At 46.0% G+C, this 14,279-nt stretch overlaps 2 protein-coding genes across 3 annotated transcripts in view; both read right to left on the minus strand.

Annotated features, from left to right (window-relative positions):
* Nucleotides 1-14,279, minus strand: part of nahoda (DOMON-like domain-containing protein nahoda) — a 154,085-nt gene that overhangs the window by 41,402 nt on the left and 98,404 nt on the right. For both annotated transcript variants that reach the window (XR_012966471.1, XM_076186440.1), the window contains exons 3-7: nt 9,629-9,699; nt 8,948-9,045; nt 7,523-7,656; nt 6,772-6,993; nt 5,669-6,367 (exon numbers count right to left, since the gene is read on the minus strand). Coding sequence is in view for 1 of the 2 variants with exons in the window: in XM_076186440.1 (XP_076042555.1) it covers nt 5,669-6,367; nt 6,772-6,993; nt 7,523-7,656; nt 8,948-9,045; nt 9,629-9,699 (1,224 nt within the window). In the remaining variant the exon portion in view is untranslated. The remainder of the gene's footprint in view (nt 1-5,668; nt 6,368-6,771; nt 6,994-7,522; nt 7,657-8,947; nt 9,046-9,628; nt 9,700-14,279) is intronic.
* Nucleotides 98-2,750, minus strand: LOC143025900 (uncharacterized). The gene is made up of 2 exons (XM_076185881.1): nt 1,466-2,750; nt 98-186 (listed from the first exon to the last, which is right to left on the minus strand). The coding sequence occupies exons 1-2, from the start codon at nt 2,685-2,687 to the stop codon at nt 98-100; spliced, it is 1,311 nt and encodes a 436-aa protein (XP_076041996.1). The 5' UTR covers nt 2,688-2,750.

Consider the following 14,279-nt stretch of genomic DNA (forward strand, 5'->3'; position numbering starts at 1 on the left):
TTTGGATACATCTTATGTCCATATACTACGCTAATCCATACATGACATCTGGAAGCCTGAAATATAAACATGTTACACCATGATATATATTTTATCATTAGAAGCAGATCTCCCAAGCATTCGAGACCTGAAGCACACCCAACCCATGCACCCAAGACCCATCATGCACTCCAAAGATGCCTTCCACTGTCCACAAAACCCAATGTTTATCATGCAATCTGATTAGAAGCTTAGAATCTGGAGCTCAGAGTAGACCCAAATCAATCCATCATTCAAGATCTTCTCACAAAGACAATAATCAAAAGTACTTGGGAAGTTAGGGGAAAAATATAATTTCCTTCATGAAATATTCTTGAGATTATAATGATCTGATTATTTGTGTTGTAGGTGAAGATTGTATACGGTTTTATTTGCTTGAAGAGCTGACCTGCTGAAAGGGTAATGCTGACGCAGAAAGAAACCCCCCTTTCTCAGCATGTGCTCAGCCCTTCACTGAAAGCAAAACCGCATCGTCTAAAGTCGTAAAACCTCTATATAAAAAGTATGGAATTGTACTGGTACGGGCTATGAATCATTGCACCATGGGTCAACAGTGAACATTTTCGAGCACTCGGGAACACCAATTCCTCGTCCACCCAACTCGGACCAAAACAAAAAGCCGAACTTTAAAAAAAAAACCTTTGCTAGTGTAACACTTTCTATCGTTAGAGTTGCCAGGGTTCGGTTCCGATGTCAGCCTCAAAGCCTCTTTAGACTCAGCCGAGGTGCCCTGCCACGGCAGTAACCTCCCCGATAATCAGCTTCGGCTCGCAGGCCCGGACGGGAGAAACCAGCGCGCTACCACTGTGCAAGCCAGGAGACTACAATGAGATAATTTCTTTACTTGGATTCATGTTAAGTTTATATAATCTATTGGCTTATCTATAAAATTCACTGGTAAATGGGATAAATACGGTCACTGAAGTTCGTGAAATTCGACTTTCTAATGATAGAAAACGTTCGTCAGTACTAGCGAAAGATTTTAAAAGTAGTTCGGTCTCGATTTTACATACATACATATTATACATACATATTATATATATATATATATATATATATATATATATATATATATATATATATATATATATATATATATATAAAGAACAACATCCCCATGGAACTTTGAGTGGGAATTATCATCATTATCATTATGGACACACCAGAACTCAGATCTTTAATAATTTAATTTTTGTGTTCGTCTGTTAAGACTTCAAGTCTCCACAATGTCGGTTCGAGTTCAGTGGGACAGAAGAGAACAAGTGTCCCCGAATGGACTAACTGTATGCATTAGCAGGACAGCTTTGTACGGTATCTTATGTCGGGAATATTGAGGAAAAAACACGTTTGGGAGAGACATCTAAACAAACACACACAAACAACACTCTTCGACACAAATCAAGCTGCAAGTAGTCTCTGGACTTACTAATCCTCCTTCGTCTAGTTGGAGATTTGGCAGCTGTAGACGTTGTCGTCGGTTTGGTTGTGGTTGTAGTTGTAGTCGTTGTAGTAGTAGAAGTAGTAGTAGTAGTAGGGGTAGTAGTGGTGGTAGTTGTTGCCGCTGAAGTTGAAGTGGTGGGAGTAGTAGTACTAGTAATTACAAGAGTGCTCGTAGGTATGGTGGTAGACGTGGTGGTAGTAGATGTGGTGGTGGTAGAAGGTGCAGGGGAAGTTGGGATAGTGGTGGTGGTGGTAGGGGTAGTGGTGGTGGGCGTAGGGGTGGTGGTGGTGGTAGGTGTAGTGGTGGTTGGCGTTGTGGTGGTGGTGGTAGGTGTAGTGGTGGTGGTAGGTGTTGTGGTGGTTGTTGTGGTAGTGGTAGGTGTAGTGGTGGTGGTAGGTGTTGTAGTGGTGGTGGTAGGTGTTGTAGTGGTTGTTGTGGTAGTGGTAGGTGTAGTGGTGGTGGTAGGTGTAGTAGTTGTTGTGGTAGGTGTAGTGGTGGTGGTAGGTGTAGTGGTGGTGGTAGGTGTTGTGGTGGTGGTGGGTGCTGTGGTTGTTGTGGTGGTGGTAGGTGTTGTGGTTGTTGTGGTGGTGGTAGGTGTTGTGGTGGTGGTAGGTGTTGTGGTGGTGGTAGGCGTTGTGGTGGTTATTGTGGTGGTGGTAGGTGTTGTGGTGGTTATTGTGGTGGTGGTAGGTGTTGTGGTGGTGGTAGGTGTAGTGGTTGTTGTGGTGGTTGTAGGTGTAGTGGTTGTTGTGGTGGTTGTAGGTGTAGTGGTTGTGGTGGTGGTAGGTGTTATGGTTGTTGAGGTGGTGGTAGGTGTTGTGGTTGTTGTGGTGGTGGTAGGTGCTGTAGTGGTAGGTGTTGTGGTTGTGGTAGGTGTTGTGCTGGTGGTAGGTGTAGTGGGCGAGGTGGTGACAGAGAGGGTGGTAGTGGTTGGTGTGGTGGTGGAGGAAGCCATGGTGGTGGTAGTAGTAGTAGTAGTGGTGGTAGGTGGGCTAGTGATACTGTCCATGGAGGAGGGAGGGCCTGTCAGTCTGTTAGTGGTTGCGGGCAGTGCAGTATCAAACGCAAGGGATGTGGCTGGTAGGGTAGTGGTGGTTGGTATAGTGGTATTGGCTGCCACTGCCGCCACTGTGCTCCGATTATTCTCATTGCCATCGGTGCCAACAGCGGTTGCTGGAAGAGCAGCGCCAGACACAGAGTCTGACATCCCGGCCGTCGGGTTGTTGTTGTTGTTATTGTTGTTGGTTGTGATGGTGGTTACGACCGACGACGTGGCGGCGGCGGCGGCGGCGGATGTGGCAAGTAAATCGGGAGTGGTGATGGTGGTGGGAAAGGAAGGGGAGGAGGAGGAGGAAGGGGAGGAGGAGGAGGAGGAGGAAGGGGAGGAGGAAGGGGAGGAGGAAGGGGAGGAGGAGGAGGAAGAGGAGGGAGTGAAGGTGTCCAAGGATAGGTTAAAAAAGGTAGAGGGAAAGGTAGTGTTAGTATCAGCACCTGGTTGGTCGGATGAAAATGGTGGTGATGAGGCAGGAGGAACGTCAGTAAAAGCTGGAGGAGGAGGAGGAGGAGGTTCGGTAGTGATGGGGCTGAAAGCAAGAGGGGCAGAGGGAGTAGGAACAAAAGGAGGGGAGACCGAAGTGGGGATATCAGAGAGAAATGAAGCGGGAATGTTGGAGGGGTCAGAGGTAGGAGGCACTGAATCCGGAATTGAAAAGGGGGCGTTGGTAGAAGAGACACGCATGAGAGGGACCGAGGCCACGGCGTCAAGCGTCGTTGAGGAGACCAGGTCCTCCGGGTCCGAATCTAAGGGGAATCTCAAAACGGCCAAATTCGGTGGCAGTGAGGGAGGCAGGGATGTGGGTAAGGTCGCTGGGGAATCGGTGGGTAAAGATGTTGGCGGGAAGGTTGGCTGGGATGTTGGGAGAGATGCCGGCGGGGATGAAGGAAATGTTGTCATTGGGAAAGGCTGAAAAGACGTCTCAATGGGTGCCGGTACTGGCTCAGAGGTGGGAAACCCTGACCTCGGGAAGAACAGAAATGGAGAATCTATTTCGCCGGGGGTGTCGGTGGATATGTTATCGGAAGAACCGAGAGCACCCAATTCAGTGGCTGGGACAAAAACAGTAGACATAAGGTCCTCGGGAGGCGGGGAAGAGAATACAGAGTCGGTGTCAGACAGGGTCGACATGGCGGGGGCATCGGAACTACTGTCTATCAGTACACTACTGGTGACTACTTTCGCACTAGACACGACAGTTACTGGGGTCAACGCTTCAGCCTCGGATATTGCAGAATTGACTGTTGTGACAGAAGGGAAGGTAACATCAACGGTGGGCATAGGAAAACTGGCAGTGACTGAGACGTCACTTTCGTTTGAATCTACTTGAATTGTGGAAAAGTCGAGCGCTGTAGCTGTCGCATCTGAAGCACTCAGGTCGGTGGGAAAGACAATGCTAATGCTCGCAGGTGTGGTTGGAAGCTGCACATCGAGCGGAAAAGAGGGAGTGGTTTCATCAGCAGTGGAGGTATCGTCCGTGGCAGTTGCAAGAGGAAAATCATTTAAATCTGAGGAATCAGGCTCGGCGGTGATGGTGAAAGAGGTAGGATCGAGCGTCGGGGGTAAGGAACTATCGCCATCTAAATCGAGCTGGCTACTGTCTACATCGGGTAGTAGGATTGTTATCATTTCAGGCTGTTGAGTGGTCAGATCAGACTGCCGCGCAGTCGACGCGGTTTCCGCCTCGGACTCAGACCCTTGAGTAGACGGAGGGACAGAAGATGGAAGCAGAGTAGAGGTAGATGGCATAGCAGAGGTGGTATCAGGTGCAGCGCTTGAAGTAGCTGTAGAAAAAAGCACATGGGAATAGCGGGTTGGGGGAGGGGGTGAATGGGTAGAGGAGGGGAGGAAAGAGGCGTTCGTTAGATGGGAAGAAAAGACAAAATGAATCACGATACGCACTGCGGAAAAAGAAAGCGGAGTAGCGCGCTATGGGACTCAAAAGTTAGGTTGGGGGGAGAGGCTATCTTTTCATGTGGCAACTTTGAGAGAATTGTCCCATGATCACACAAAGGGGCCGGGCAGAAAGCACAGCAGCGCACCAAAGTACATAACAGCGCGTATGAAGCGGCTTTCGCGAGCGCGCACACGCACACACGCACGCACACACAGACACGCGCGCGCACACACACGCACGCACACCAGCGGGCTACAAAGGCAATGGGCACAACATGGCGAAATACGGAGTACTTGGGAGGGAGAGGATTTGTAGTTGGTTTCCCTTTTTTTTTTTTTTTTGCCAGATGACAAGGTTATGGCATCAATTACCGTGATCCACGACTTTATTCAGTTCAATGGATGTACTTTATGCGAGTCAAACTAGAGTACGTATACGGGGGAAAGTTTTATAATTTTTTTAATACTGTATTTATCTTATATCATTTTCACAGAAGACATGTCTCTGGCCAGACACATTTTACGAAAATCTATGTGATTTAACTAACCAAGTTTTATGGTTAACTAGGGAATGAACATAAAGATACGCAGAATGACAACTCTTGGTGAAAATAAGGAGCAAACGAAGTCAGTACTTGAGGACAATGATTAATCGTTAGAGGTCGGGACTTTATGAAGAATGAAAGAAAGGTTGACGGATGATGACGATGATGGTGATAATGGTGATGATAGTAACGATGGTTGTATTTGCAACAAACACAGTTTAGGCTAAGGAGTCAAAAATTCTGTGCAAATTTGCAAAAAATGTCATTCAACATACAGAAATAAAAGTTGTTACTGCATGTTTGAAAACCCTCTCAAAGACGTAACCTGGAGTCAGAAATCAGGTTAGATTAAGGAAAGTGTTAAACATTTGCAAAAATATACCACATCCCCAAAAAAGTTATGCAAATCAATTAGTTATATCCACCACCAAGTAGTGAGAATGCTCAAGACACCCAACCACTAAAAAAGTACCAATATTAATGACCCTAAGAACCAGTGGCATTCAAAAAAATCTAGAAAACAGTTATTAAAGTTAGTGACTACAGAATCTTCTACGGATTTAGTAGCAACAGTGAATCTATAAAAACCCTTATTAACTAGAGTAATTAAGTCTTATGACTACTCCCCAGCATTCCAGACAAGGAAGGACAATAAATCCGAAGACCTGTTCCTTGTAAACCCCGCCTGCTTACCAGCGTCCACCTCTGCAGCTGTTTCTGGCTCCGGCTTCGGCTCTGCCTCCGGCTCTGCTTCCGGTTTCGGCTCTGCTTCCGGCTCGGCCTCCCCCTCTGGTTTAGTCTTGAGATTTGATTCGGCTTCAGGTTTGGGCTCCACTTGGGCCTCGGGTTCAGCCTCCGGCTCGGCCGCAGCTTCAGCCTCTGGCTCTGCCTCGGCTTCAGCCTCTGGTTCGGCCTCGGCCTCTGGCTTTGGTTCGGCCTCGGCCTCTGGCTCAGCTTCAGCCTCGGCTTCTGGCTTTGGTTCGGCCTCGGCTTCGGCCTCTGGCTCTGCCTCGGCCTCAGCCTCAGCCTCTGGTTCTGCCTCGCCCTTAGCCTTCGGTTCAGCCTCCGCCTCGGCCTCGGGCTCGGCTTCAGGCTTAGGTTCAGCCTCGGCCTCAGCCTCTGGCTCGGCCTCGGGCTGCGGGACGACAGCCGCTGTCACCTCGGAGAACTTGCTCACGGACGTCTCCGGGAGGTAGGGGAACTCCTTGCACTTCTTATCCGCGTTGGAGGGTCGCCACCCGACAGCCACGTAGGACGTGCCCTTGTACACCATGACAATCTCGATCTCACCCTCGTGCCGCATGAGGCGCCAGTGGAGGGTCAGCTTGTCGCTGATTTCCTTTTTGGTGTGCTGCACCAGACTTATCTGATTCTTGTTTCGGACCATGGATGCTGCCAAGTTATGAAAGGGAAATTGTGTAAATAAAAGGAGAAGACGGAAGCTTGAGAAAAATGCGTACATAACATGTACAGTTTACTTTCCAATCTAGGTACGAGTACATCTCCAACTTGTTAAATTGGCAGCTGAAGATGAATACAAATGAGAGAAAAAAAAATTTTGTGCTAACTTTGAATACAATACATTTAAATCCCAATAACTCATACCAAGTCTGCTCGACAATGTCAAATAGGTACTGTATTTGTAAGATCTGGTTCCATATCTATAAGGTCTGAAGCTATATTTGTAAGATCTAACCCTGCACTTATCAAGATATGAAGCTATACTTGGCTCTAATCCTGTACTTATCAAGATCACATCCGTTGTTGAAAATAAGAAGGCCCCGAAACACACATACCTTGTTTGCATTGGTACCCGAATCTGCCATTGCGGCAATAGCACTGCTTCTTCGGGAACGACGTGGCGCCCACGTCCACACAAACCCCGAAGGAGCCGCAGTGCTTATTCTCCTCGCACTCGTTCTCGAACTGGCAGGTGTCACCATGGAAACGAGTGTCACAGCGGCATTTGTTTATGATGTATCGCCCGTTCCCGCTACATCTCACCTTGTAGTTCTTCCCTGGAAGGAAGGTAGTAAGGGAAATTCTAGAAACAGCTGGGGCGTTCAGGGTACTTGAAGCACACATTCATATGAAAACAAGTAGCGGGGGCTTACAAAGAATACCACAACTCCCCAGAAAACGTAGTCCTTGTGAATTAAAGTAAAGAGAAAATCGGAGATGACGTATTAGGGATAGAGGGAGTGGGGGGATAAGGGGGAAGGGGAAGGGGAAGGGGAAGGGGAAGGGGAAGGGGAAGGGGAAGGGGAAGGGGAAGGGGAAGGGGAAGGGGAAGGGGAAGGGGAAGGGGAAGGGGGAAGGGAAGGGGAAGGGGAAGGGGGAAGGGGGAAGGGAAGGGGAAGGGGGAGGGGGAGGGAGGGAGAAGGAGAGAAGGAAATGTTTGTACAAAAGTGGATGCATCACTTAAACGTATATATGCTCGTATGCTTACTGATGTTACTATGACTACGCACACATGGATTTAACAAGAACCAAATCACTCTTGAATTCTTGGGAAGATATCTGCTTCAAGAGAGCATTGAGACTTACGTTCGACGATATCGACGTCCGCGCAGGACCAGAAGAGGTAGGTCTTGCCCCACTCGAGGGCCTGTCGCACCAACCGCAGGGTGCATCCCTCGCAAACCAGGTCATCTGGAAGTGTGATGCGGTGCGTCTGGGTCCTGGTGGTGGTGGTGCACGAAAACAAAAAGTTAGTCACACAAAATTATCGCAAAGCGGGAAGAATAGTTTCTTACCAGAAGTCACAAATTAAAAAAAGGACCATACACACTATGAAAAAAGGAGAATGAAAATTACCTCACACATTACGGACAGTAATTAAAGACAGAGAATGAAAAGCTGAAGGAACTGTTGCTTTACAATTCAAGAGTTTAATAAATGAAACAATACAATGAAACAATACTCTGCATGGAAACGATGAGTCGAACGAGTTAAGTGTTCGTTAACGTAACGTCTGTCATCTGGAAGGCGGCAGATGCAGTGGATGTTGTGGTGTGTTCTCACAATGCGCATGCGTCAAAGGTGGAAGAAAGTGCACGAACTACAGAAGAGGAGGGGAACGCAAAAACCGGAGGGAGGAACAACTTCCGGAGGCAAGGTGCGGTCAGCCAGGAAAAGATGTGGAGACTGTGAAGGATAGGAAGGACGTGATGGAAATGGACGCGGGTGGTAGTTTAGTGAATGAGGGAGACTTAGAAGAGGGTAGCGAGATGAGGATCTCACTACCCAAATACTTCGGGAGGTGTGCGAGGATGTGACCATCGAACCAAAATTACTCCCACTAGGAGGGGAGAACTTCAGGCACCGCACGTCCAACGCATCAGATGAAGCACGAGTGGATGTCAGCGCAAGAGGTTTCTGGACTTAGGACAACTGGCCTTCTTTTACATGCGAATATTTGATCCAATGGCCCCTGTTACAATAACCTAGCTATTGAGGCGTCCCACTCTCGGAACGAGAAGAGAAAACCAGGATGTACGAGGAGCGTATACAGAATGTGGACCAGGGCTCACTCACTCCGGGATGGGTCCAGGGGCAAAGGCATTCTACGCTCATCTGGCAGTGGTGATGGCAGAAAAGAAACAACAACCAAAGAGCAACATTTTAGCGTGAATGAAATGTAGACTGTCATTCTCATTCTTAAGCTCAGCCCTCCTATGCCTGAGAGGTACCAGGTCCCCACCCCGTAAATCAGCACATATACAAAACCTCGATTTTGAGCAGATCGTAATAAAAAGTAAGAAATGAACTTCTGCATTAGGTTTCATATATGTGAAACAATACAAAAAATAAAAAGGTAGTCGACCACAGTCATTGGCGAGAGAGGGGCCAATGAATTGTATGGGAGACAGATCCTGACTACTTTCACCACACAGTTCCATGAGGATGGAGGTTGTTATGAAAGAATAGTAGTAGTAGTAATAAGTATAAAGTAATAGTAGTAACACTTACGTTATGTCACTTGTAATGTAGTTGGAATCCGCCGTGACGGGCGTGAGGTCAGCCAGAGGTCTCTCCTGAGGATCCAGGAGCTGGATTCTGTAACCTCCCTACGAGGGGGATGAAGAATGTGGACAATTATCAACAATGCAAACATAATGGAATTCATTGTTGACACGTATTAATTACCTACCATGCTAATAAGAAACAATGGTAACTTGTGTTCATTAATGCAAGAGTGGCCATTGGGAAAGAAAAAATTGAAGGAAAGTACTTCAGTTGGAAATAAATAACGCACTTTGTACTTTAAATGTAAATATACAAAATCACTTTGCTTCATAATCTTTTTGGTTCCCAGTGGCCAGTCTTGCATTACCTATCACACATATATATATGATATATTTATATATATGTATGTATATATATATATATATATATATATATATATATATATGTATACACACGTATGAATAATGTCACTGATGAAAAATGTAGTAGCACATTTGTAAATAAAAACTAAAACCACAGTCGGAGCAGAGAAAAAAAGTGGAAACGGTAAGTCTATACATTTCGACTATAAGCTACAGTCCTCTTTAGTAGTACGGAAAGGGAGGCGGTTACTTTACTTATGTACTGCATATATAGTCTAAGGCTCCTACCCTTTTTTTTATTTTTCTTGTTTCTTGCTCTTACCTTGTGTGCATAGGCAAGGTGCCAGGTAACGTTGAAAGACGTGCCTTTCAGCAGAGTCGTCCTGAGGTCGCCTACAAAGAGAAAGAAAGAGTGGTTAACGCAATGTAGCTACAACAGGCGGGTTGTACAGCATTCGAGTCCATTTCATATTCGAGGCCATTCACAGCATGAGGGTCCCTTGCGGCATGGACGTCGTTGAGGCTCATCTCCCGGCCTCAAGTCTTCAAAATCCGTTATGCTCATCACCTCCATCTGGATCTAAGATCTCTATTAAATCCATCTGTATTTCTTCCACAAGGACAGATGAGAACCGGTGACTGACTCCTTTTCCTCCTTCCCCTATTCCTCCTTGCACTCCCTGTCCCTACCACTCGCACTCCTAGTCCCTACCGCTTGCACTCCCAGTCCCTACCACTCGCACTCCCAGTCCCTACCACTATTACTTCCAGTCTTACTCCCACCCCTACTCCCACCCCTACTCCCACTCCCACCCCCACTACCACTACCACTCCCACTCCCACTCCCACTACTACTACTACTACTGTCCTTGGGAGGGATAACCTCAGCCGTGCAGCCGGGCGTAATCTTCATATTTACGCCAACGCAAAGAAAGGAATGTTGATAGCTGGCACGGGGCCGGCCAATTCCCGGATTGCCCTCGTTCCAGGCAATCGTGATTGTGATTTAGGAGCCAAATTACTCGTATGCGCGAGTACAAAGGCAGACATGCCACGTAAGGACGCGCGGTGGCGGCGGCGGCTGAGGTTTGACCTTCATGGTAAGGAGTACTGTACAGCTTGCGGTATACGACTATCGATCCAGCCTTGTTGGTCTCCAAGACTCACATGCCTTTAAAGGGTTGTGGTCGAGCCTACACACACATGTGCACACACATACGCTCACATATGCGCACATGCGCATATATGCGTACACACATGAGCACATATGCACACGTGCGCACACACACACACACACACACACACACACACACACACACACACACACACACAAACACACACACACATACACACACACACACACACACACACATACACACACACACACACACACACACACACACACACACACACACACACACACACACACACACACACACACACACACACACACACACACACACACACACACACACAGAAAGAGAGAGAGAGACGCGCGCGCGCGCCATCTGTGACGGAAAGGGGGCTGACATTATTTCTGAAGATAAGTTTTATGCGTATTTTTTCCTTAGCCCATCTGATATAGAGAACAACAACACAAGGGCACTCATAAATCCTACGCAGCTCAGTCTATTTGAATGATTACATGCTTGACTTCAAAGGACGCAGCAAGAAATTGACCTCGAAATTACTCCGTCGAAGATCCAGGACGGATGCAAATGAACCTGCGCCTCCAATCGCCCCTCCCCCCTCCGCCCTCCCCACCTCCACCCCCTTCCCCCAATCCCATTGAGAATAGACTCATCACCGTCGGCCAACCAACAATGCTTCGTCCCGGATGCATGAACGTCTTCTTCGACGTCTCCGAATCTTATTGTCGCGGTGTTAGTTGCTGTTGTGTATTGTTGTGTGCTGTTGTGTGTCGTGTGTGACGTGTGTGTCGTGTGTGACGTGTGTGTCGTGTGTGACGTGTGTGTCGTGTGTGTCGTGTGTGTCGTGTGTGTCGTGTGTGTCGTGTGTGTCGTGTGTGGCTTGTGTGTCGTGTTCTGTTGTGTGCTGTTGTGTGTTGCGTGTTGTTGAGTGTTGCGTGTTGTTGCGCGTTGTTGCGTGTTGTTGCGCGTTGTTGTGCGTTGTTGCGTATTGTTGTGTGTTGTGTGTTGTGTGGTGTTGTGTGTTGTGTGGTATTGTGTGTTGTGTGTTGTGTGTTGTGTGGTGTTGTGTGTTGCTGTGTGGTGTTGTGTGTTGCTGTGTGGTGTTGTGTGGTGTGGTGCTGTTTGCTGTTGTAAATCGCTAGTGACAGCGAGTATCATTCAAATAATTTCCGACAGTCGTTTCGAACCCCGGGGCGATTGTCGAAAATTATTGATTGTTTATTGTTGTTTGTCGTTGTTTGCCGTTGCTTGCTTTCATTTTCTATTATTGTTATTATTTTGCTACAGGGCGGTGGCGTGCGATAGCCTTCAAGTTGTTAATTTACTTTTTTACCAGCTTTTGATGAAACATAATTCCCGAGAAAATTCGCCCAACACCAATTGCCATTCGTAACGGATTCTATGCGCCGTTAACTCGTGCTTCGCTCAACTGTTGTGGGAGCTCTCAGACGTTTCCCTTCTGGCTGAAAACGATAACAAGAGATTCTATTCAGCCGAGATGGAGAAGAAGATGCAAAACGAGGGCGCAAGAGGCCAGTTTTGGTCCGCCACCTCAGCTGAGAAAAATCCAATGACAAGGAGAAAACTAAAACTTGCATCACCGAGACTCTTGGTGCTGGTTCCATACTTATTTTTTTTTCTTGGTGTGGTCTCTCTCTCCCACTTTCCTATTCTGCCCACCCATCCGTCCTTCCGTGTCCGTCTGCCTGTCTTACCTTTACTCTTTTTTTTTCGTGTGCGCGCGCGCGTGCGAATGGTCAGGAGAGAAATGCTGATCACTTTTAACTTCTACTGTCCCTCAGTTTTCCCTAGATATTCTCCTTGGCCCACCTCTTCGGCGCGATATTGCTTCCAGTGATAGAAGCGCTGGCAGGCGGGGATTTACAAAAGGCGTTTGATAAAGTACCACACAAAAAGCTATTAAGAAAACTCAAAACAACAGGTGTACAAGGAAAATTATTGAAATGGATGGGAGGTTTCTTGAACGGTAGAAAAATGAGGGTGGCACTTCGAGATAAAAAAAAATCCACCTGGGAAGAAATTATAAGTGGAGTCCCACAAGTTCTGTATTGACACCGATAATGTTTGCCATATATATATAAATGACATGGATGAAGATGTTTAATGTTATATGAACTTCTTTGCAGACGAGGCAAAACTACTAAAAGTAATTACAGAAAAGGACTGAATCACAACAGAGAGACCTGGACAAAATTTGGGAATGGAGCCAAAAGTGGGAAGTGAACTTTAAATTCAAGAAATGTAGTATTATAGAGTTTGGAAAAAGTAAAAAAAAAAAAAAAGAAAAAAAAAAAAAAAGAATATCAGGACAATATAAAATTGGTACAAATGTAAAAAAAAAAAAAAAAAAAAAAAAAAAAATCTAGCCCCGAAAAGGACCTAGGAGTAATATTAATAAAGACATGTCACCAGACAAGCATATAAACAAAATAGAAGGACAAACCTACAATCTACCAAGATCAATAAAGGTGGCTTTTAATTACTTGGATGGAGTAATGGTAAAAAAAAAATATTAATCACACTGATAAGACTAATACTGGGAATACACTGCGACACTATGGACACCCAGCACAAAAAAATAATATAAAGAAATTAGAAAGAATCCAAAGAGCAACGACAAAGATGGCACTAACACTTTCAGAATTGACATACTAACAAAAGATTGTCTAAATTGGAACTACCAACCCTGGAACAAAGAAGAAAAAGAGATCTATTGGACATTAACAGAAACATGAAAGGCATGGAAATCCTTGACAGAGAAGACTTATTAAAATGAGATAAAAGAAAAACAAAAGGACATGAAAAAGGATAGTTATAGAAGAGATCTGGAAAAAAAATAGTTTTCTACACAAAGTGGTGGATGTCTGGAACAAATTGAACGAAACAATAGTATATGCAAAAAACATACAAGAATTTAAGAACAAACTAGATCTTGAGAGATACAAAGACGGGTCACTACGAGCATAGCTCCCCTTCCCGTATAATACAACTAGGTAAATACATACTCACCCACACACACTCCCCCCACACATACACATACAAAAAATGATCCCCGCCCACCAGAGTTCCGGCTCGTAGCGCTGCGATACTGACGTTATTTCAGCCATGGGCGGGAATCGAACTCGGGCCGCTGGATTAGCGCACATATCTTCATTTTATTTTTGCAATTTTATTGAACTACTGAGGAGCTCCTTGGGCTGATGAGGGTCTGTCTCAACGAGTCTGCAAACAAGTCACCCCTTTACATACTTGGTGACCGACTAATCTTTCAAGACAAATAGAGAGCCATCATCCATTGTATATATATATATTTTGTAATTCCTATTGTATTCAGAGATATTGCTAGAAAAAAATTACATTAGTTAGATGAGAATTCTTCACTCGTCTTGATAGAATGAGCGGGTCACGGAAGCATACCATTCCCGACCACCTGCTTTGCCGTACTAGTCGCCTCTGTCACCACGCGGAATTCCGTTGGCCCCCAACCCTTCCCATCCTCCCAACCTTCCCCTCCACGCCCTTCCGCAAGACGAGTGAAGACGATTCGTCTTGTCCGGCCTGCCTTCACATTATTCTTTTTCCCATTTCCTTTAGATCATCTTGCCATCCGTTTTCACACATTACAGTACATAAAGATGAGAAAACAGCTTGTGGTTATCCAGTTTGGTTGAATTAGTGGATCTGAAAATGTGACATCCAACGAAAGGCGAGGTTATTTTACTTTACGTCATGAGTTACTAATTAGCTGAGAAAAGAATGAAGGAGTCCTTCAGAAAGCGTTATTGGGCAACAGTTAGGGAA

The sequence above is a fragment of the Oratosquilla oratoria genome, chromosome 6 (assembly GCF_046742065.1).
Source record: "Oratosquilla oratoria isolate Oo_2021 chromosome 6, ASM4674206v1, whole genome shotgun sequence".
Classification (NCBI taxonomy): Eukaryota; Metazoa; Arthropoda; class Malacostraca; order Stomatopoda; family Squillidae; genus Oratosquilla; species Oratosquilla oratoria.